This window comes from Anarrhichthys ocellatus, unplaced genomic scaffold (assembly GCF_004355925.1).
Source record: "Anarrhichthys ocellatus isolate YVR2014 unplaced genomic scaffold, GSC_Weel_1.0 scaffold23, whole genome shotgun sequence".
In the NCBI taxonomy this organism is placed as follows: Eukaryota; Metazoa; Chordata; class Actinopteri; order Perciformes; family Anarhichadidae; genus Anarrhichthys; species Anarrhichthys ocellatus.
Genome location: NW_022280053.1, coordinates 3,633,129 through 3,654,468, shown reverse-complemented (window position 1 = coordinate 3,654,468; position 21,340 = coordinate 3,633,129). Strand labels below are relative to the sequence as shown.

The window sequence follows — 21,340 nt, the reverse complement described above, 5'->3', positions numbered from 1 at the left end:
ATATATATATATATATACATATACATATATATGTGTGTGTGTGTGTGTGTGTCTATTTTTTTACAATCAGGTTTGATCAAAACCTTATAAAACAGCTGCTGAATAGCGCTGCTTTATGCAGAAATATGAACAAAATGATTTCAATATTTTTACCATTATATGTGAAGGGAAAATGAATGCATAATACAAATCTGCAAATATGTTCAACTGAAGTTACAACTTCAGGAAGCGCCAAGGATTTCTGAGACGGCCTGTTTGAACACAAGCAGCTGTGGGCTGACCTGTGTGTGTGTGCGTGTGTGTTTCTGCTCTGATGCAGAATTGAACAAACCTGAGAGAATCTTGCAGGAGGGAGACACATCTTCCTCCTTATAGGAGGAGGGAGACACATCTTCTTCCTTATAGGAGGAGGGAGACACATCTTCTTCCTTATAGGAGGAGGGAGACACATCTTCTTCCTTAGGGGCGGGAGACACAACTCCTGTGAACCTGACACCAGTAGAAACACGTTCAGAGACAGAGGGTAAACAAACCTGGGTCAAGTTTCATCAGTCGGCTCATCAAGCTGTTCAAACAGCCTGAAACACACATGGAACAACACACAACCTGCAGTACACTGACGAAGAAGTGATCAATTATAATATAGTCAATAAGCCTTTCTATAGCAACATGTTGATACAGTGTAATATATCGACTATGTTAACATCGATTGGTGATGTTAATGAACTACTGTACTCAATACTGTAACCTACTTTTTTCTATACTACATTCATTTGATAACTCCAGTCACTAGAGACTTTACAGATTCAGATTAAGAATACAAAATGTTATCAATAAATAAATTATGATAATGTAGTATTAATAAGACTTTATTTATCCAAAGGAAACATTCATATTTATATAACTAAATAAATTAGAATTAGTCACAACTTTACCAGATGCAACATTAAAGTGATTAATTAATGAATCAATCACCATAATCCAACATTGTGATACCATACGTTAATCTGAAGTGGCCTACTCTGCAAAATTAGTACTTTTACTCTTGGTACTTAAAGTACACTGATTTACTTTTGTTCTTTTACTTAAGTAAACGTATGTGACATTTACTTGTAACAGAGTATTTATGCACTGTGTTATTACTACTTAGTAAAAAAAAGAAGTAAATGTTCTGAATTCATCTCCCAGCTTTTTAATGTCTAATAGAATAGGAGTGAAAGGTCAACAGTCACCTGAGAGGTCATTCAACCATCCTCAAAAACAACACTATCTGTCGACACCACGAACAAAAACCAATTAAATACGTACTGTGAGTGTAAATCAGGGCATGAGGGGATCTGTAGCTCTCAGTAGGGAGACATGTCCCTGTTCTTCATGTTGGGTGAAGCACAAACTCGCCGACGGACATCACATCTTGAAACACGTCAGCCTCATGTAACATATTACACATCGTTACACTGATTTGAATCAGAAGTGATTTTCTGGACTGTTGCATCAGTTGTTTACTGACGATTTTCCGTCAGGCATCATCGGTTTGTTGCATCATCGCCAATCGGTGTGAATGGATGATGGCTTGCCACAACACGTACTCCACACAAACCTGTTTCTATATTGCACCGCTTTGTCCCCCCAACTCACTTTCACACTTTCATTCATCTTCATGCTTGTTTTATGATTATTTTATTCTTAATTTTAAATGTATGATGGATGTACATGGGGCCCAAAGAAGGCATCGCAGCATCGAGGGAAGTCCTCAGCTCCCACGCCCTCGTCTGATTGGATGATCGGGATCCCTGAAGTGTTGGGTCATCTTCCAAAAGATGTTTTCCATATTTTTAGGTAAGGGTTCTGTATCTGCTCACACTGGGACAGACGTACACAAGAAGCGTAAGGATTACGTGGAGAGTGGGGACCCCAGTCACTTTAGGAAGGTGCAGCAGTACCCTGTTGAACAGGTGAGTATTCAACTTCTGACCGCTAAATTCAAATACTGCATTTTTACGTACACATCTTGTGTCTTGGGAGAGTTCTTCATCCTTATCGCTGTGTCTTTTACTGTAGTAATTATTCACAGACTTTATTAGATAAAGGAGACAAGGGTCTCTCTTTGCAGTCAAGTTGCACATTTACACGTCACCCTTAGATACAGAGATAGGGGAATGAACCGCCTGTTGACATGGTGGAAACATCTAGGATGACATGCAAACGATTGTGCAAGCCATTTCATGAAGCCACACCTGACACACTGCCATTTCATTGGCTATGCATGAGCATGTGGAAATGAAATAGTTTGAGGAGTCAGTGAGTCAGTGTGACAGTGTGACAGTTGTGACAACCAAGTGCCAGTTCAAGGTAAGAGGCTTCAACTTATACAAAAACTGCATTGAAAGAAAATTAATTGTACGTATGCATGAAACCACTTTATGTGTGTGTGTGTTTGTATTTCAAGTTCAAGAACTATGTGATTGAAAGCAATTTTTTTTCTTGATTTTGCAACTTTCGTTAATAAAGCATTTGAGGCAGACTGATGTAACAGTATTTTTCTTTATTACTTTTTGTAAGTGACCATGCCTCAGACATTTTTTTGTTTTAATGTTATCTACGGTATTATTACGGTTTTGCTTGATGAGTTCGGAGATCTATTTTTTTACAGAGCGTATTTAGGGGAAGTATATTTCTTCACAGGATCTGGATTCTTAGTAAGATTGAGAAATTTGTGTTTACTAACCGCAATGACTCAAATTAAATTTCCAGATAGTTATTTTTGTGATGCAGTGCTTCCATATTAATAGTGTGACATGTGCTTTTCTACAGTATTTAATCTAAGCTCGGGGTGGGCGATAGAACTTTTTTTGAACTTTGTCACTTGGCACTTCCTTCAAAGCATTTCAAAAACACATCACACAACCGAGTTGATGTACGGGCAGCGCACATCAACCATATTTGTATGTTTAAATATCAACCATATTTGCATGTTTAAATATCAACCATTGTGTTACCCTCATCTCAAAGCTAACAGACACTGTTTTTGTTCTAACACCTGATCGGAATGAATGTGTCTGTTCCGTTTATCTGACAGATCTTTGTTCCTCTGCCGTCCTCTGATGGAGGTTTTATACAACAACTCGTACAGACCCCTCAACTACACTGATGGTGAACTGACAGTGTATGAGAAGTGCAAAGACACGCCTGCTGTTCTCATTTGGTACCTGGGCCTGCAGTTCATCAATATGTTCCTGGGCATCCCGGCCAACCTCATGGTGCTGTGGCTCATCCACAAGAGCAAAGGGGACTCGTCCACCTCAGATATCTTCATCTGTCATCTGGCGATTTTAGACGTGCTCTTCTGTCTCACCCCTCCGCTTGAGCTGGCCAACATAGTCTTCCTCACCACCAGCAGCACCTGGTACGTCCTGCGCTTCTTCTACGGCATCAAAGACTCCTCACCTCTCTTCCTCTGCTGCATCTGCCTGGACCGCTACATGGCCGTGGTCCACCCCATGATCTTCACCGAGCTCAAGGACCGCCACCACAGATCAGTCCTGGCCATCGTAGTCTGGCTGATCACTCTGGCCTACGCCGCCGCTAAATGTGTGGGCAACATCGTCAACTTCGAGAAGGTCTTCACTGTGATGATCCTGGCATCGTTCACCTTCATGGTGTACTGCAACATCGCGATCCTCTATGTGCTGAGGCAGTCCGGGCCCGGTAGAGACGTGATGCACCCTGTGAAGAAGAGAGCCTTCAAGATGGTCCTCATCATCCTGGCTATCATAGTGTTCAACTACTTCCCACCCGTCCTACTGTTACCCTTCCAGCACTACTACTCCCCCAACGTGTATCTTTGCTACATCCACTATATCGCATTCGGCTTGATGGACTTCAGCAGCAGCATTCAGCCGTTGCTCTATCTGTCCAAGGAAAAGCTCAGCTGCTGCCAGAGCGGCGCGACACGACTCCAATAGGAATACGTTTCTTTTTTGTTTCTTTTTTAAATATATGAATGTTCTCTTGTTGTGAAATATAGGAGAATATATCATGTTCTTGTTTGATCTGATTATTAAAAAGATGTATTGTGCAGTGGTTTCCAGCCTCCGGGATGGGTCCCCCAAGGAGGGCTCAAAAGATTAAAGTTCTTGCCTGTTTTGAGGAAGAATTAATTAATAGCACATAGGTTAATAGGTTTCTCAAAAGTATCTCTGCCAGAGAACATAACTGCGTATTAAATATTAAACTTTTACGATAAAGTGCTGGTTCACCAAACGACAAAGTCAAAACACTCCTCAGTTACCGTGGATGTTATGTAGCATGCAGATAGTTTGTGCTCGTCAAGTTTTAGAGATACAAGAGCTGAAACAATCAGTCGATTGATCCATAGAAAATTAATCATTAAACATTTGAATCGTTAAATATGTTTTTAAGCATGAAATGAAAAAGATTGCAAGTTCTAGCTAAATATTTGGGAGTGAAAAAAAAGGTTGAAGACAACAACATTTTCCACTTTTCTTTCTCATTTTTTTTTTGACTAAATAATTATTTGATGAATTGGAAAAATAATCCACAAATTAATAAATAATGAAAATCATTTTTGCAGCCCTAAGAGATACCAAATCCCTCCCACCTCAATGGAACAGAGGTCAATGGAATTTTGTTTGTGCTATATAAAATATTAAAATTTGACACCATCTCCACTGTATTGGGTAAATGTCGGTCACTTCCAAGTTCAGTCGACTAGTCTTACATCCGTGTCATAAACTAACTTTCACATATAACACCGTCTGTTAAAACACGACTATTTTACTATTAAAATACCAAACAGTATCTAAAAGCAAAAACAGTACCGACAGTAATAAAAGCAATGTACAAGCAAAATACAAGCAAAGTAATGTGTGTGTGTGTGAAGTGATTAAACAGGCTTTATACTTCAAGGAATAAATGCTGGGAACCACTGCATTTTGTGCAGGTACATCACTATATACTCTGTAGTATTTGCTTTTCTGGTTGTACTGAATGTATAAAAATACATGTATTTGTACTTTAAATAAACAAATGTTTTTCTTGCACACTGCCCTTGATTTAAAATAGCATAAATAAATCAAACAGAAATCATTTGGTTAACTTTTCTCTTTAATTTAGACACAGATCACATAAATGTAAGTCACAATAAACTCCTAGTAGCGAACACTCAGTGTGATATACATTGCTGCGCAGTCATATCAATGAGTTCACACAACAAACAGTAGCCCTATCATCATAAACATGACATTTTACTCCCACGTGTGTCAGTTGTACATAAATCAAGAGACGCGTTTCCTGGTAGAACAGTGAACAACCTAAAACAAAACCTCTCGATGCTCTTTGATATCAGCATTGGCTTACAAAACAACTATTCATTTAATAGTGAAAGCTGCTCAATCAACACAGAACATTTGCAGTAACATTCATCACAGTAACGTTATTATATAAATACATTCGTGTCAGACTGCTGACTGTATAGTTAAAGCTATATACAGCAATATATTAATCATCAGTTAGAAATCATTTCTAACTCTCTAGTTACTACAACATTTATACGTGGGTGTAGAAGCATCCTAACGTCTTAATTCTTAAACAACTATATTGTTATTTTTTTCCCTTGTGGGGAAATTTCATTTTCTCAACAAAGAGGTCAGGACCACAAAAAAAAAAACCTGGTCTGGGATTCAGTGTCTTGTTTCAGCAGGGTGGTTAAATCATTCGTCGTCACTGCTTTCAATAACTTTTCCTTTAAAGCACTTTGACATTTTGGTAACATACAGTATGTAGAAAAGAACAACAGCTCTTTTAGGGTCTTGTCTTCTGTCTCTGAACGTTGTGTTGTGAGAGAGAAGACTATAAGATGGTGGAGTATTTGGATCTACTATAAGCACAGCAAATAGACAACAGTGTACTGCCCTGTACCACAAACATCACAAACAGTGAGATGACTTCACACAGCACTCATTCTCAGCTTTCATATCACTCGGTTCTAACCTCTATCGGTGTCTGACAGAGTCTCCGAGGCTGAGGGTCGGTTGGTTTCAGCCTCGCTGGTGCTCCCCTCGCTCTGAGCCTTCTGCTCCTTGGCCGCGTGCATCTTCAGGTGCTTCTTAAGGGAGGACTGGTCGGTGTAGCTCTTCCCACACTGGTTGCAGAGGAAGACCTTCTCTTTGGTGTGGACCAGTTCGTGTCTCTTTAAGTGACCCGACCTGCTAAAGCTCTTGTCGCAGTACGAGCAGCTGTACTCCTTCTCCCCCGTGTGAGTCCTCTGGTGCAACTTCAGGCTGCTGGCCACCGTGAACTTCTTGCCGCACTCGCTGCAGCTGTACGGCCTTTCTCCCGTGTGCATCCGCATGTGTATGGTGAGGTGGCCCGCCTGGCTGAAGGTCTTCTTGCACAGCTCACAGCTGTAGGGCCTCTCTCCGGTGTGAATCCTGTAGTGCGTTTTGAGGTCGCCCAAGCCGTTGAACCGTTTCCCGCACTGAGCGCAGCAGTACGGCTTCTCCCCGGTGTGGATCCTCTCGTGTATGCGCAGGTTGCCCGCGTTGCTGAAAGTTTTGCCGCACCCCTGGCAGCTGTAAGGCCTCTCCCCCGTGTGAGTCCGCAAGTGGACTTTCAGCTGGTTGTGCTCGTTGAAGCGCTTCCCACAGTGCGAGCAGGAGTACGGCTTCTCTCCTGTGTGGACGCGTTTGTGTATCCTGAGCTGACTGGGATGGGCGTATGTTTTGCTGCAGAGGTTGCAGCAGTAGGGTCGCTCTCCGGTGTGGGTGCGCTTGTGGGACTTGAGGAGATCGGCCCGGCCGAAGCGTTTGCCGCAGTAGCTGCAGCCGTGGGCCTTTTCGCCACTGTGCGTCTTGATGTGGATATTGAGCGAGGCGGCTCGACTAAAGGTTTTGGGACAGGTGGGACAGCGCAAGAAGTTGTCGCGAATCTCCAAAAACGCTTCTGCGGGAACAGCAGCGTTTTCCTCACGCGCCACTACTTCTGGCACCACAACCTGTCTGCTTGCTGCCGTTTCCGGTTCTGAGTCAGGATAACAATTCAACGCATGAGTCAACTCTTGCTTAGAGTCATCGTCACCGCACTGCAACACCCCATTCTGCTCCTCTTCCTCCGTCTTAATGAACTGTCCATCCTGCATGTAAGTGTCGGAGACAACGGTGACTTTAACTTCATCGTCCCTGCCTCTGGATTCTTGTTCGAGCCCTTCGGATGGCAGCAGAGGTTCATATGCATCATGACTGACCTCCGTGCTCTCATTCTTCACCGGCCTCATTGTCAGATTGAGAAGGGATGAAGGCTGGGAGAGGTCAATAGCACAGCTTTCATCCAGGTCTGGCTCTGCTTTTACCGATATCAAGTTCTGGGTGGACGCACACACCTCGCCTGTGTTCACACATGGCCTTTCTACCATTCGATCAGTCTGCAGTAGAAACGAGGAAGAGGATACACTATCCCTCGTCTTGTCTTTCTGCCTCCTCCTGAAGCTCTTCATGTCACTGCTGCATATGGACATCTTGAACGTGCCCTGAGTGGAGCTGATGGGACAATTGTTCCATTCTGAAGTCGAAAGATTTTCAGTGGCATCTTGTTCACAAATATCTGTGAAAAGGGAAAGCCATATTAATGAACAAACTAGTACTTTAGCTGACAGTATTACAATAAACTAGGGAAAGAACTGAAGCAACAAAACAACCTGAACAAACTCAACTGACTTATAATGTAAAGTGACATCAATTGATTTTTCCAGCTTTTGGTTAAATGACAAAATCACACTGTTTTTGTCTCTACTGAGGGAATTATTTGATTCTTTAGCTGCTAAATGCTCCACTATGTCCACGTAGTAGTAGTTAGGTACACAGATAGTATACAGCGGGTTGCAGTAGCTGTTATTTAAGCTCAGACTCTTAAGCAATTTGGTTCACAGTTTCCTCTCAGCCATCTATGAATCTTAGTTCTAAATAACGCAGTAAATAAAAACGTGTAATTCCTATTTACATCTTCCGGTACACAAATATTCTGGTTCACTGTAGGATCGTCCTGTGTTGTGGTGCCATCATTGGTATGGGCAGGATGCTGTGACAGTAACGTACTACAGTGATGTACAGTGTAGTTAAGTACTGTACTACACACTGATCCCCAGGCCTATTTACTACCTCATGCACGTTTGCACAGCCATTGTTCCTGCATTGTTTACGTCTGCTAGCCTTTTCTGATCTCATACTGTCGCACACATCTCGCACACATCTCTCTCTCTCTCACACACAAACACACGCACACACACACACACACACTTCGCTGACAATGCAGGGGATACTGGAACAGGCACGAAGCTACACTGTACCGAGTGTAGACAACCCCTACCTCGTGCAGCAGACTCGGTGCTCTTCTGTGCAAACAGCAGCCGCTTCAGGCCCACGTTTTCAGACTCGATCCTCTGTATTGTGCCCTGGTACTCGGACAGGGCCCGGTCCACCGAGTCCAGGATGTCACTCACTGTGGCCTTAAAGATCTCATTCAGCGACGACTCCAGGAAGACTTTCAGATGACTAGTCGTGGCCATGTTGGACCGAGCGGTTGCGAACAACTCGCCAGATGGTTTGTACACGGTTGAAAGTATCTGTGAGGGAGGGAGGGATGGGGAGGGGAGGGGGTGTGTGTGTGTGTGTGTGTGTGCGCGACTCTGCTGCCGTGTGCGGAACAAACAAAGCAGAGACAGTCGCACGAAAGTGACGATGAGGAGAAGCTAATTGTTTGCTAACTAGCCTGTAGCGCCCCTGCTGGTGTGGAGGGGAACCGTTGGATTAGCCGGGGCCCTAGCTAACGTCATTGTGATACTGTGCACACAAATAACCACGGTGATAAATGGTGTTTCAATAACAAGAAGAAGAACTGAAAAACCATAGCAGCACTACTGGGTCATCACTAATACTACTAGTGCCACTACTACTACTAAATCAGCTACTGCAACCACTAAGCTAGCCACTAACTCACTACAACTGCAAGGATGCTCACATAGATGCTAGGTAATGCTAATATTTTAATACCAACGGTCAACTGAATGCTAATCATGCTAACGACACTGCTTACAATGTTTCCTTAGATTAGCTAGCGGCTGCATCAAGAGTAAAGCTAAAAGTGACAATAAAGTACCTCTCACTCAAAACGAATATCAATTATGTGACGTTATAATATTAATAACTCGGGTTATCTGGGCTTCTCTTAGCTAATGTGTTTGTTAGTATGATAGACGTTTACTGCAACAAAGTTAGTAACAAGAGTGCTAACAAATGAATGCTTTTAATAAAGCTAGGAATGATTTTTTGACTTATGACGTTAATCATGTGAGCGATGAGTGCTCATTATGCAAATAGCAACGCTCATGCAAACAGTAACTAAAACAATGTCTGCTATTATTATTAAGTGGTTACATCAATCAAATAAAGGCAAATGTGTTTATCAGTTAAAGCTGCTAACATAAAAAGAACGAGTCCCTTAAAAGATCTATGTAGTCTTGTTATTGTTGGTAAGCCTAAAAACAATAACACGTCTGTGTTGAACAGGCTTTTCTGCTCACAGCCAGACACCAGAAACCAGAGGCACAGCTAATGACTTGAGTATATTGAATATGGATACCTTCTGGTTTTACCACATCATTCCTAGGGGTCATATGCAGGAATGAAGCTGAGCCACTCCCCTCACCTGGTCTGTGTGTGTGTGTGTGTGCTTGCATGCCTTCAGGGTGCTGGGCGTGGACCGAGGCCTCTCAGGTGTCTCCGAGCTCTTGATTCATCTGCCAATCACAGTGTGCCTTTTTTCTTCTTCTTCCTTTTCCTCTCCCTTTCTTTGCCACTCAAAATTCCACCTATTTTTACCCCCCACAGCCATACCTGCTGGGAGAGGAACAGGACAGAGGGAGGCTGAAGTCTGATCTTGATCTATACCAAAATGGACAGGAAGAATGAAGAAGAAGAAGGGGGAGGACCTGGTTCAGACTAGGACTTGTGACTTGCATGCATCGTTATGCGACACCACGGACTGAAAGGCTGCTCGGCTTCAACAGAGCGGATGTGAGGCTTGTTTGTTGTGCGTAGCAGTTTCAGGCATAATCAACTGAGTGTTCTGTGTATGCTGGGTGAGCATGTCTGTGAAGGTGTAGCACTTTGACAGCGATATTATCCCGGTATAACACAGCAGCGTGCCTTTCCCTCCTTAAGACTTCAAACCTCACAAGCTGGCCGATCATATGATGTTGCTGTAAAGAGCCTGGAGGGGGTAAGTCATGTTTCACAGTTGAAAAGATTCCTGCTAATGAGAGTTTCATTTGTAGCTCTTTACGGTTTGAACGTGTTCCTGTCTGTGCCATGTTTACACTGATGGTAATGACTGACACGGGGAGTGTTTCTCCTCTTGAGAGATTCTATTATTATACGTACATTTCTCAGCTTTCGCTTTACCCAGTGTGTCTGTGTTCCTCTTTTTATTTCATTCTCCCTATTTTTTTGATACTTCTCCTTTAACATTTTGTCAATCACCCTCTCACGCCTGTGACGTGCTGTATAAACTTCTCATGCATTGTACACAACTTCTCCTGGTGCTCTCCACTCCGCATACTGCAATTTGTTTGCTTAAAGTAGCCTGATCTTTTTTTCTATTTAATGAAGGAATCTAGAAATCTCTGCAGTCATCTGAGCATTTCTTCAACCATTTTTTATCATCAACAGTGCTGCCAAAGATAACATCACACATGTAACTGTGTTATCATGTAAAACACAAGACTCTCAGTATCGGTCCACATGTAGTGGTCCACATTATTTCAGATTCTCCCTATTAAAACTCACAGACGATCATCTGTGTTAATCTTCATGTGCTGCAGCACTTGTTGCACCCTGACAGGAACTGAGAAGTGAGCACCCACACAGGAAATGTGGTCACGGTCTGTCCCGGATGTTGGTAGCGTGACGTGAATACAACAATAATGAAGATAGGCAGAAAAGTAAAGACATGAAAATAAAACGGTTTGACAGAGAGGGGGAAAGATTAAATTTTGCAGAAGAGAATAAGATATTAGGTGTGACATTTTAACTGTTCGTCACCAGAATAATCATTTTCTTCTGTAGGCCTTTGCTTGTGTTGACCCTTTCACGGTTTTATCCTCAGCTCAGACTCACCGTGCAGCGTGGCGATAAACTGATAAACACAGGACGCAGGCAGTTAAACTGCTCACCCGAAATATCCCCTCATACCCCACCCTCTTCCCCCCCCCCCGCTCTTAATCCGCACCATACACCTCTATCTCTCTCTCGCTCACTTGCTCAGCTGATTCACTGTATCTGCGGTCAGGAAGTACAAACTTGCTTTTGTGACATTTCACTAAAAGTCTGTTGCACTGCACACACCTGCAGAGCCACGCCAAGAAGTTAAAAAGAGTTGACAAATGAGCAGACAAAAAACCTTCTCCAGGTTGGATTGTGTTGACACACAAGTGGTGAGTGTTTGGAGTATTTTTGTGCTATCAGGGCCGTAAATCATTTAATGTCACTTTTGTTTTTGCTAGGAGGGTCGTGTGTAATTTAAAATGCTGTCCTCGGTAGTTTGAAATGTACTATTTCTCACAGATGAATAGAAGAAAAAAAAATGTAGAGCTAAAAGTCAACCCATGAATCATCGCTATTACTCTACAACTAAATATAGGGTCTTATGAATGGACTTTTTGTCTCCCAGCAAATCAGATGTTGCTCGTAAAGGTTACCCAACAACTTTTTTCTGCTTCAGATGGGAGTGTAGTGAAATATCTTTGAACATTAACACGTTTTTTTTTTCTCTCTCTCGTTACAGATCTGTGAATGGCTCCATTGGATTTTGTAACATGCTTCAGGATTTCACATTCATGGGATCCGACAGAATGATCATTCTTCGTACGGCAGAGCTGGACATTTTGTAGCGAGGCAACATTTGCAGCTACAGCGTCTCTCACCAAAACCCACAAACACCCCCCAACAACGGAACTGACTCAGACGCATGCTAATGGAGGAGGAAAACGTGTGCTCCTCTCTGCCAGATGTCACAGATTCAGTCCTTCAGCGGCCTCAACAGGACTCGTGGACGTCCATCGACCACCAGTACATGAACGGAGAGGAGGAGGCCGTTGCGTGGGGCGACACGGTGGTCCAGATAAACCAGGTGCATGGGACGGATCCACTCAGTGTCTCCCTAGAGGCGGGACGAGAGACCCCTGAGCAGGTAGAACAGTGGGAGCAGGTGGTATGGCCTATGAACTGTACCAGTCCTCCGCTTTCCTTTGCCACAGTGCAGTGGGACATGCCCGATCCCTCTGCGGCGACACCTTCGTTCGTGACCGACGGCTGCTTGGCCAATGAGCCGAGCTCAGGCGACGTGACGAGTCTACACTCCACTTCCCCGTCGCTTCACCAATCTCGAGGCGTTAATCTTTTCACACGGGAGGGCAGAGGGGAAGAAGACAAGTTTGATCGTCTGCCTCTCAACTCAAATCTAGAGTGGACAGGAAACGGCTCGGAGGTACGTACTGTATGTGAGGAGATACAAAAAAAAGTGTTGTGGTGTCATGCTGCCATTATTTAGAGTTTAGTATATTTCTTTGCGGTCTCGGTGCATATAGGTCTTCAGATTTCCTGTGTCATTAACCCGTTCTTCACTTGACTCTGGCCTCACCGCCTCAGTCTGTGTCTCTGTAGAGACACGTGTTTGTGTTACTGTAGTGGGTTGAGCAGCGGCAGGAGGAATAGAGTGGACACAATGTTCGTCAGATGAGAATCAAGAGTGCAGCTTCTTACTCGTGAGCCCCGCTGGCAATCACAAGCTTTCTCGCACAACTCATGCTCATGATCAATGGCCTGTGTTGCAATTTCCAGCCATGTGATGCTGCAGATGTGCAAGAGCCGCCGACACAGGAAAGGGAAGACCCAACACATGAGCTGTTAGAAAGCAATAACGGTACGTATCACTCGGAGGGAGACGACTTGAATTAGTTGTTGATTTCCATTCGTTGCTCAGTTTGAGTCTTGGTTTCTTGTGGCCTTCTTGTTTTTTTATTCGAAAATAGTTCTGGTTTGAAACTGCAAATCTGTGATGTGTCCCTTCTTCTTCAAAAATCTTCCAGATATCCCACTGAGGGCAGACTTAGAAGAAGAAGAAGAGGAGGAGGGACACTCGGTAACCTCGTATCCTGTTGAAACTGTGGACTTAATCAACATCCTTGAAGGGATTGATGCCTCAGAAGATGAAGCGGACAGTTTTGTAGATTTAAAACTAGAAGAGGAACAAGAGGAGCCCGACGTTCTGCTGACTGGACAGGGAGACTCGGAGGAAGAGCAAACTTTAGCGAACGGTGTTGAGGACGAGGGAGAAGAGGAGGACGAGCAGATAAACGTGTCCTATACTGACCAAAGTGAAGAGGCAAACATTGTCAGTTGTCTGATTGATGTGTGAGTATCAAGGACTTAACTTAAGAAAGGGGAACAGGAAGTATGTAACAGTGAACGCTTTCGTTATGTTAATCAAGTCACAGTATTATGTGCTAATATAACATGAACTAAAATCCATATGTCATCCGCACCTTGTAGGGAGTTTCCTGCAGAGCCACTCCAAACTGACGATGCCGGACCAACTGTAAACCCAGATAAGCTGATTGATCTGCAGCAGTCAGAGCTGTTGGAGGAAAGGCAACACTCGGGGACTGAAGAGGACATAGAGGTACTAGAACAGTTACATGAAGATCCCACTGGTCAACCTGCGGAGCCAGAAATGTGCGAAGATGTAGATCAGAACATTGACCCTGAACAGTCGGAGGACAACGTCGAAGAACTGTCGACCCGGACAGCAGGTGACACAGAGAGGATAGAAAACTCACCAGAGATAATAGAGCTGACGGAAGAACCGGAGGAGACGAGTTGTTTGGAGGAACGAGGTTGTGACCAGCACGTAGAGCTTTCACCGCAGCTCGAACGAGCCGAGTCCGAGCAGCTCGAACGAGCCGAGTCCGAGCAGCTCGAGACGACCGAAGAGTTAAAGGAGATCCAAACAGAGGTGTCGCAAGACCAGTTAGGACAGTCGCAGCATCTGAAACAGCCAGCAGAGATGGAGCCGACGGAGGAGTCGACCCGACGTGAAACTGCAGACCTGCCACGGGACTCCACTCAATCACAGCAGACGGTTTCTGTCGGAGTGGCAGAGCTGCGAGAACAGACGGAGCCGTCAGAGCAGAATGAGCAGACGCCGCAAACGACCAACTCGTCTCTCGCTGGGCAGCTTGTGCAGCCGGAGACAGATGAGTCAGAAATAATGGAGCATCTGTCTCCCGAGCCCGAGGTCACACAGCAGACAGCGGAGGCCGAGTTCAACCGGGTGGACGAACAGGCGGAGAAGTCACATCGCGGGGAGGAAGTAGGAGGTTGCGAGGACGGCTCCGTGCGAACAATCGTTGCAAATGACGAGCAACCCAAAGCCCCCGAGACAGCAGCGCCTCATATGAACGGAGACGCGGTGAACAGAGAGATGGCCCGCTGCCTCGCCGAGCGGCTGTATAAGTTAGATGGGATCCAACGTGTGGACGTGGTGAAGCACTTAGACAAAGAGTAAGCACATTATTTATGTTTTTATATCTTAATGATGATGGTCTTATGAGCTCCGCAGCCAAACCCACAAACTGGCCAGTGGAGCTGCAACCGCAGAAGCTTTTCTACCTTTTTAAATAGTAACTTATCACCAAGTCTCTGGGTGCTCATGTCATCTGGTTGTTGTTATCGTTGCGGTTTAGATAATCATCCCTGAAATATCGTATCGATAAGAAGTTAAAGATACTTTATTTGTTTTCTATTCTCACCCAGAAAAAACATCTTTGGACTAATATATAACAGGTTCATTTTTAAGAAATAAAGTGGTCACAACACTGACACAGAATGTATTTTGTTTCTGTTTAGCAATGACTTCAGTCGAGCTGTCGGGGAGGAATACCTGAAGCTGTTTGACTTCACCGGGCAAACTCTCGATCACGCACTGAGGTGAGAGTTACAGAGGTGGAGCTTGGATTCTCATGCACTGACGTCTCTCACGAAACACGCTCATATATCGTCTTGTATATGTTGTTTTCTCTCTCTCTCCCAGGTCTTTTCTGAAGGTGGTGGTGCTGATAGGAGAGACCCAGGAGAGAGAGCGCGTGCTGCAGCATTTTGCCTGCCGCTTCCATCAGTGCAACCCCGACTCCTTTACCTCTTCAGGTGAGCTCCAGTAATGGTCGACTTTTTTGTTTTCTGCTCAAAGATACAGCAGCGAGCGCTCACGTGTGACATGTGTAATTTTCCTTCTTATTTATTTTTACATCCTCAGAGTCTGTGTTGGCGCTCACATGTGCTCTGATGCTTCTCAACACTGACTTGCATGGACAGGTGGGAAACATTTATGAGTTGCATCTTAAGTATTGTTCTGACGTGGCTCCGTGTAACCAGACGATCTCTGTGAGGCATTTAGTCAGTCACACGTTTTGTGTGTTCTTAACAGAATGTGGGGAAATCAATGTCCTCGGTTAAGTTTGTGTCCAACCTCGATGGGATGAACGAAGGAGAAAACTTCAGCAAGGATCTCTTGAAGGTAATACTGTCACTGATTTTCTTTTTCAAAAAGCTAAGTCACATCCTTGTTGGGGAACAATATTTAACCTTTTCATCTCCATCTCCATTTCAGAGTCTTTACAATTCCATAAAGAGTGAGCCACTGCAGTGGGCCGTGTAAGTCATAAAACATCATCCGTTCTTTGCGTATTTATAATCTTACACATACATTAAGAGTCTTGCTTTGCATGTTACAGTGACGAGGAGGAGTTGAAGAGCTCCGTGTTGGTGGACGAGGACGCAAGGGAAGATGCGCCGCTGCGTTCAAAGGCGAACCCCTTCCAGGACGTTCCTCACGACAAAACGGCTTCTGTGGCCAAGCAGGGATTCCTCCAGAGAAAGCTGCACGCCGACATCGACGGCAAACGCAGTGAGTGAGACACGAGCAAAAGTCCAGATTTAAAGGCGCAAAAGTAATTTAGTTCATTTATAATCTGTCGGACGGGGTTTGGTGTGGGGTGTTGAGGAACACAACGTCACAGGGAACTGAGGATTTCTGATGTTTGGCTCTGCTACGGTGAAATGTGCTACTTCTCGGACATGTTGACGATGCAGTAGGCAGCTTCAGCTCTTCATTACTGATCATTTCTGGTCTCATTCGCATTAAGTGGCGCTCATCATTGAGGCCTTTTTATATCAATACTTCCAAAATCTTCACACACCTGCTGCATGTTTCTGTGTGGCAGCTCCGTGGGGAAAGAGAGGCTGGAAGACTTTCTACGGAGTGGTGAGGGGAATGGTCCTTTACCTGCAGAAGGTCAGTAACTCATCCAATAGGATTCTCAGTAGCACGCCGTGTCGTCATTACCTCTCCCTACAGTGTAGATAATTGAGTGTATTTATATGCGTCAGGATGATTATAGGCGGGATCAGCCGATTGACGAGGAGGTGGTGAGCTTGCACCACTCTCTGGCCGATCAGGCGGCCGACTACACCAAGAAGCCACATGTCTTCCGTCTGCAGACGGCTGACTGGAGGGTTTTACTCTTTCAGGCCTCGTAAGTCACAGCGGTGTGTTCGTGTGTGTGTGTGTGTGTGTGTTTGTGTGTTTGTGTCAAAGAGTCGGACAGTCAGTGCCACACTGTTTGTCTTCCTCTCAGATCCAAAGTGGAGATGTATTCATGGATCAGCCGCATCAACCTGGCCTCGGCCCTTCACTCGTCGCCCCCGTTCCCCGCCGCCGTCGGCTCTCAGAGGAGATTCTGCAGACCCATCCTCCCCTCATCGCAGTCTGCTCACACTCTGGTACACACTCGTACCTCTCTTGCTTAACTCATTTTGAGTATGACTGTGTTTTTTGGTATTTGTTATGACTGTGTTATGACTGTTATGAATCTAGCTTGTGTTTAGCCCAGTAAGACTTAAAATACTTGTTGTACGATCCAACTTCAACTCTAAAGTCACAATTCACATGTCATTTACAAGCAACTACCATAATATATATGTACAGCTATTTAAGTAAATTTCCTAAAATCGCAATTGTTTCCATTTTCCATCTTCAAACACTCGCTTTTGTCCTCTTAAAGCAAGACAATGTCAATTTAGCTTCATAAGCTACTGGTCATAAGAGACCAATCAAGGCTGTGGCAGCAAAATCTGAGGGTACTGAATGAAGCAAAGGTACATTTTTATTGTTGAATTGAATTCAACTTCATTCACAGCACAGACATGAATCACGGAGATGCACATCTTTACATGATACACATCTGTACTGTAAACTCCGGGAACGCTTCACCTCTGCAGCTGGAGTAAGACAGGGTTCATACTTTCTGTTTGTTCCTCAGCAGGATTTGCCTGCAGCCTCTTATCTGTCGTGCTGCTCTTCTCCCTGTGCAGGACCGTCAGCTGCAGTCGTATGCAGGAACGCTGGGGTCCTTCAAAGAGGACTTGTCGTACCTGCAGCAAAACCTGCCAGAGGGCAAAAGAGCCAGAGCCAAGGAGCTGGAGGAGCATCGCGTCAGAGCGGAGTACCTGCAGCACGAGGTAATGAATGCGCTGCGAGTGAACGTGTGTGTGTGTGTGTGTGTGTACAAGTGTAAAAATCCCCATAAGTGACCCCGTGCATGTGGAAACCCTTGCAGATGTGTCGCTATGAGATCTACATCCAGGGGTTGGAGGCGTGGAAGAGCGTGAAGAAGACAGGTGGCAGCGTGTCGAGCGTCGCGGACCTGAAACGGTTTGATAAAGCAGTGTGGGCAGACTCTTTGATGGAGGAAGACGAGGTTGAAGGCATGCTGAAAAAGTCCTACTCCAGCCCCTCTCTGGAACTGGAGCTGGCCCCTCCGACGGTGATCAAAGTCAGACGCAACATCTCAGAAAGACGGACTTATCGCAGGACCATCATTCCCCGGTGGAATAAGGAGGTCTGAGCGTTTAGTTGTGGACGCACTGAGCAGAGAAGGAAAGAAGCACCAGAGTCGTATATCTGAGGCCTCAGCGAGTTAGTGTTTTGTTTCTGCATTTTTATCTTGTGTACTTTTACAAAATTACACCTCAGGGAATCCCAAACCCTCAATTTCTCTCAGGAAAGAAAGCGGGAACCTGATTCATTTCCTGAGTGACTCAAAATGTCTGGAGCTAATTTATTTTTGTTTAGTTGTGTTAACTTTGGTCTGTAGTCGTGCTCAACATTGTACAAATTTGCTTTCATTTGTTCTTTTTACTTTGGTCAAAACTGTCCCTTTTTAAAATGTCGACCACTAGAGGGTGCTGTAGCACAGCTCATCTGTGAGTGAACGGAGGGGAACAGGATGTGTGTTGAAAAGAAAAGAAGAAAAAAATCCTAATTGCACTTTCATTGTTTTTAATATTGTCTGTAATATGTTGATGACATCGTTACATATTGTTTCCAAATGAAGGATTTGTTTTTTAAATGTCATGTATTATTTTCCCTTTGGGGAAAAATAAATTGTTACTGCTGTTCTTCATTGAGACTCTTCATGAGCGTCAACACTTCAGGTTTGAGGGCCTGGAATTCAGTTTAAATTTAGATACGACAAACTGTGATTCAAACATTTGCTCCACAGTTACAGGTTTTGTGAGATGTAAAGTCGGATGCAAACATTTTTCCTTTCACCACGAGGTGAGTTGTAACACGAACAGATGCAGCGACACTTTTTCACGAGTGTCACTTTAGTAACATTTTCAACGTTTCAGTAATCAGTTTTTGTTTGATTTTTCATGAAAGAAATCTGCTTTATTATTGATATTCAAACAGTAAAATGCTTGTGGTTTGTGTGTATGTGTGTGTGTGTGTGTGTGTCATCAAGCATAAAACAGAATCTTACAGTGTTACACATTTTGAGGAAAACGTACTTTTTAATCTTAAAATATATCTTTTTTTGGTATGAAACTAACTCAAAGACTTTTACAATATGAATCACGAGGCCACAGTGTGAGTTGCAGACTGATCAAACTGTATGACAACAATTACTTTGTCACTTTCTCCAAATACTGCAGGTGTAAATTTAAATGATTCCATCACCTCAACTACAAAAAAGACAGAAGATGAAGCAGACCTGCAATTGTGTGTGTGTGTGTGTGTGTGTGTAATCGCTCTCAGTGGCACGGGCCCCATTTTGTTCTCTTTCAGCCTGACATGTTGAGCAGCAGTCGACCTGGGGCGGTCAACAATAAGAGCAGGATGTCTGGAATTAAGCCCCCCACCTCCCCTCCCCTCCCGCTCCACACACACGCACACACACACACACATACACACACACACTCACAGGAATGTGATGTGACAATAGGAAACGCAATGAAGAACACAGACAATACAGACGGGGACTGTTTGGGTGCCTGAATCGGATCAAGGCACCGGACAAGCGGACGTTTCATTAGAGCCGAAGCTCCTTGTTCAGATTTATTTAAGACTTCTCCGCCCCGGACAGACAGGTGAAACTCTGACAGATCATCGGTGGTGCTTAGTTAACGTGATAAAGCTCAACCTCTTGTCCCATGAAAGGAAGCGGCCTCCATTCATTCGCAGGAATAACAACAGCTCATTAAGATAAAGTCAGATTCAGCAGATGAGGGTGACTGATGGGCCACGTGAGTGACAGGGGCTCGGGGCCATCATAGCACCTTGAGAAGGGCGGGGAGGCGACGCTGAGAGGCGACGCCATCTTGGCTAACCTAAATGCTCTCGGGCCCGTGACGAAATGTTACGACGAGAGGCGGCCATTAGTGCCCGTTGTTCTTCGGATCAAATTGAAATGTTTAATAATGTGTTATGTTCCGACTGGGGCATGAGTCTGCGCTTGGAGGTTTTCTCGTTGTGCGCTGGCGTCACACAGGAGCTCTCCAACCAAAAGCTTCTTCTCACATGGCCTGTGGACCATGACTTCAGCGGCGGTGGTGGCCTTGTTTTGGAGTGCCATCTCTCTTCTCCTCTCTAACAACAATAATGACCGGCTGCAGCAGCAGGGGCTGCATTAGCTGCTGGGTTCAGAGGGCACCCTTCCCAAGGAATTGGCCTGTTTTTGTTCCATCTGCACCACTCCATTCTCAAGCTTTGTGCGACTCAGTCAGGCCTGGGTGGGTAATTAAAAAGGCAAGAGCTCAAGTTGTGATCATTAGGGGCTTGTCCAGCATGGGCTCCAAAAAAAGACCCCGACACCTAAGGTCACCCTCTTTTTCTGTTTTTCCTCCTTCCCCTCTCACACACACACGTTGTTGCTTTGAACATTGCTCTACATCCTCAATGGCTCTGAGATGCCCTGTAAATATTAACACCTGCAAACACTGCCAGCAAACATAAACGGTGCTGTAAACACTCACATTCATCCCTGGGATTCTCTTTTTTTTTCCTGCCCTCAATGCTCCTCCTGACGCACATTCTCCATCTGCTGCCGACGCGTCGCACGCTCTACTTGTTACTTTTGATCTCTTATCTGCACCAAACACTTGATTTCTCCCACTCTGGCTATTGAAACAAAAGATTTTTTTGTCTCACTCTCGGTGTCCTCTCCCCCCTTCATCCTTCGCTCTTCACTACTGTTGTTGTGATTTCCTCGTCTAGAGCCCTCGAAGCCTCTCTGCGCTCCTTTCAGGGGTTTTGTTTTTCCACTCGGAATCTACTCGCCTCTTTCCCTGAGACATTAACTAATAACTCTCTTCATATTCTCTCCGAGCTTCCACTTGTACCAGACATCTCCTGTACTTTTCTGCAAACGCAGTCAATATATTTGGCTTGCGTGTGAGTGTAATTTCCAGCGGGAAGTGATATTCTTTTATCGCTGTAACTTGATTTGAATGAAATGGGAGGCACTGAAGAAAAACATCTCCCCTGCCTTGTTTCCCCCCACAGACTGCACTCATTAGTATTGCTTCTCCCATGGCCAGACATTTTCATTTTATTTGCCTATCAGACCCAAACATGAATCACTCTTTAGATTTCATCAGAGCCGACCCTCCATACCTCTTATACAAATGCTGGCTTTTTGTAGCAAAGGAGCCTCTCATTGAGAGAGTTAAGGCAAGTGCCTTGCTTAAGGGCATTGAAACGCATGACCTCTTTTTGCCCTCTCCTCTTCCACACACACACACACACACACACACACACACACACACACACACACACACTCCTGCCTCTGACAACACTCCTCGGGCACAGACTCTTTTAAGGCTTTTAAGATGCAGGACAAACACACCGGTCGTCGCTCCATAGGTTGATG

At 44.6% G+C, this 21,340-nt stretch overlaps 3 protein-coding genes across 8 annotated transcripts; 2 read left to right on the top strand and 1 right to left on the bottom strand.

Moving 5' to 3' along the window:
* The first annotated feature begins 2,299 nt into the window (after window positions 1-2,299).
* On the top strand, window positions 2,300-5,063 carry hcar2 (hydroxycarboxylic acid receptor 2-). Its single transcript, XM_031860150.1, has 2 exons — window positions 2,300-2,352; window positions 3,080-5,063. The coding sequence occupies exon 2, from the start codon at window positions 3,105-3,107 to the stop codon at window positions 3,963-3,965; it is 861 nt and encodes a 286-aa protein (XP_031716010.1). The 5' UTR covers window positions 2,300-2,352; window positions 3,080-3,104; the 3' UTR covers window positions 3,966-5,063.
* On the bottom strand, window positions 3,802-9,882 carry LOC116390440 (zinc finger protein 2). Its single transcript, XM_031860149.1, has 2 exons — window positions 8,383-9,882; window positions 3,802-7,620 (listed from the first exon to the last, which is right to left on the bottom strand). The coding sequence occupies exons 1-2, from the start codon at window positions 8,579-8,581 to the stop codon at window positions 6,008-6,010; spliced, it is 1,812 nt and encodes a 603-aa protein (XP_031716009.1). The 5' UTR covers window positions 8,582-9,882; the 3' UTR covers window positions 3,802-6,007.
* LOC116390439 (PH and SEC7 domain-containing protein 4) lies at window positions 8,683-18,592 on the top strand. Of its 6 annotated transcripts, XM_031860147.1 has the most exons (17): window positions 8,683-10,088; window positions 10,236-10,293; window positions 11,857-12,558; window positions 12,912-12,993; window positions 13,160-13,484; window positions 13,623-14,633; window positions 14,979-15,059; window positions 15,163-15,275; window positions 15,385-15,443; window positions 15,556-15,645; window positions 15,739-15,782; window positions 15,863-16,035; window positions 16,352-16,422; window positions 16,518-16,663; window positions 16,766-16,910; window positions 17,502-17,648; window positions 17,747-18,592. In XM_031860147.1, the coding sequence occupies exons 3-17, from the start codon at window positions 12,040-12,042 to the stop codon at window positions 18,032-18,034; spliced, it is 3,294 nt and encodes a 1,097-aa protein (XP_031716007.1). In that variant the 5' UTR covers window positions 8,683-10,088; window positions 10,236-10,293; window positions 11,857-12,039; the 3' UTR covers window positions 18,035-18,592. The 6 variants fall into 6 exon arrangements, with proteins under 6 accessions (XP_031716007.1, XP_031716003.1, XP_031716008.1 ...); XM_031860143.1 differs by having other exon boundaries at window positions 8,683-9,044; window positions 9,903-12,558; XM_031860148.1 differs by lacking the exon at window positions 10,236-10,293.
* The last annotated feature ends 2,748 nt before the right edge of the window (window positions 18,593-21,340 follow it).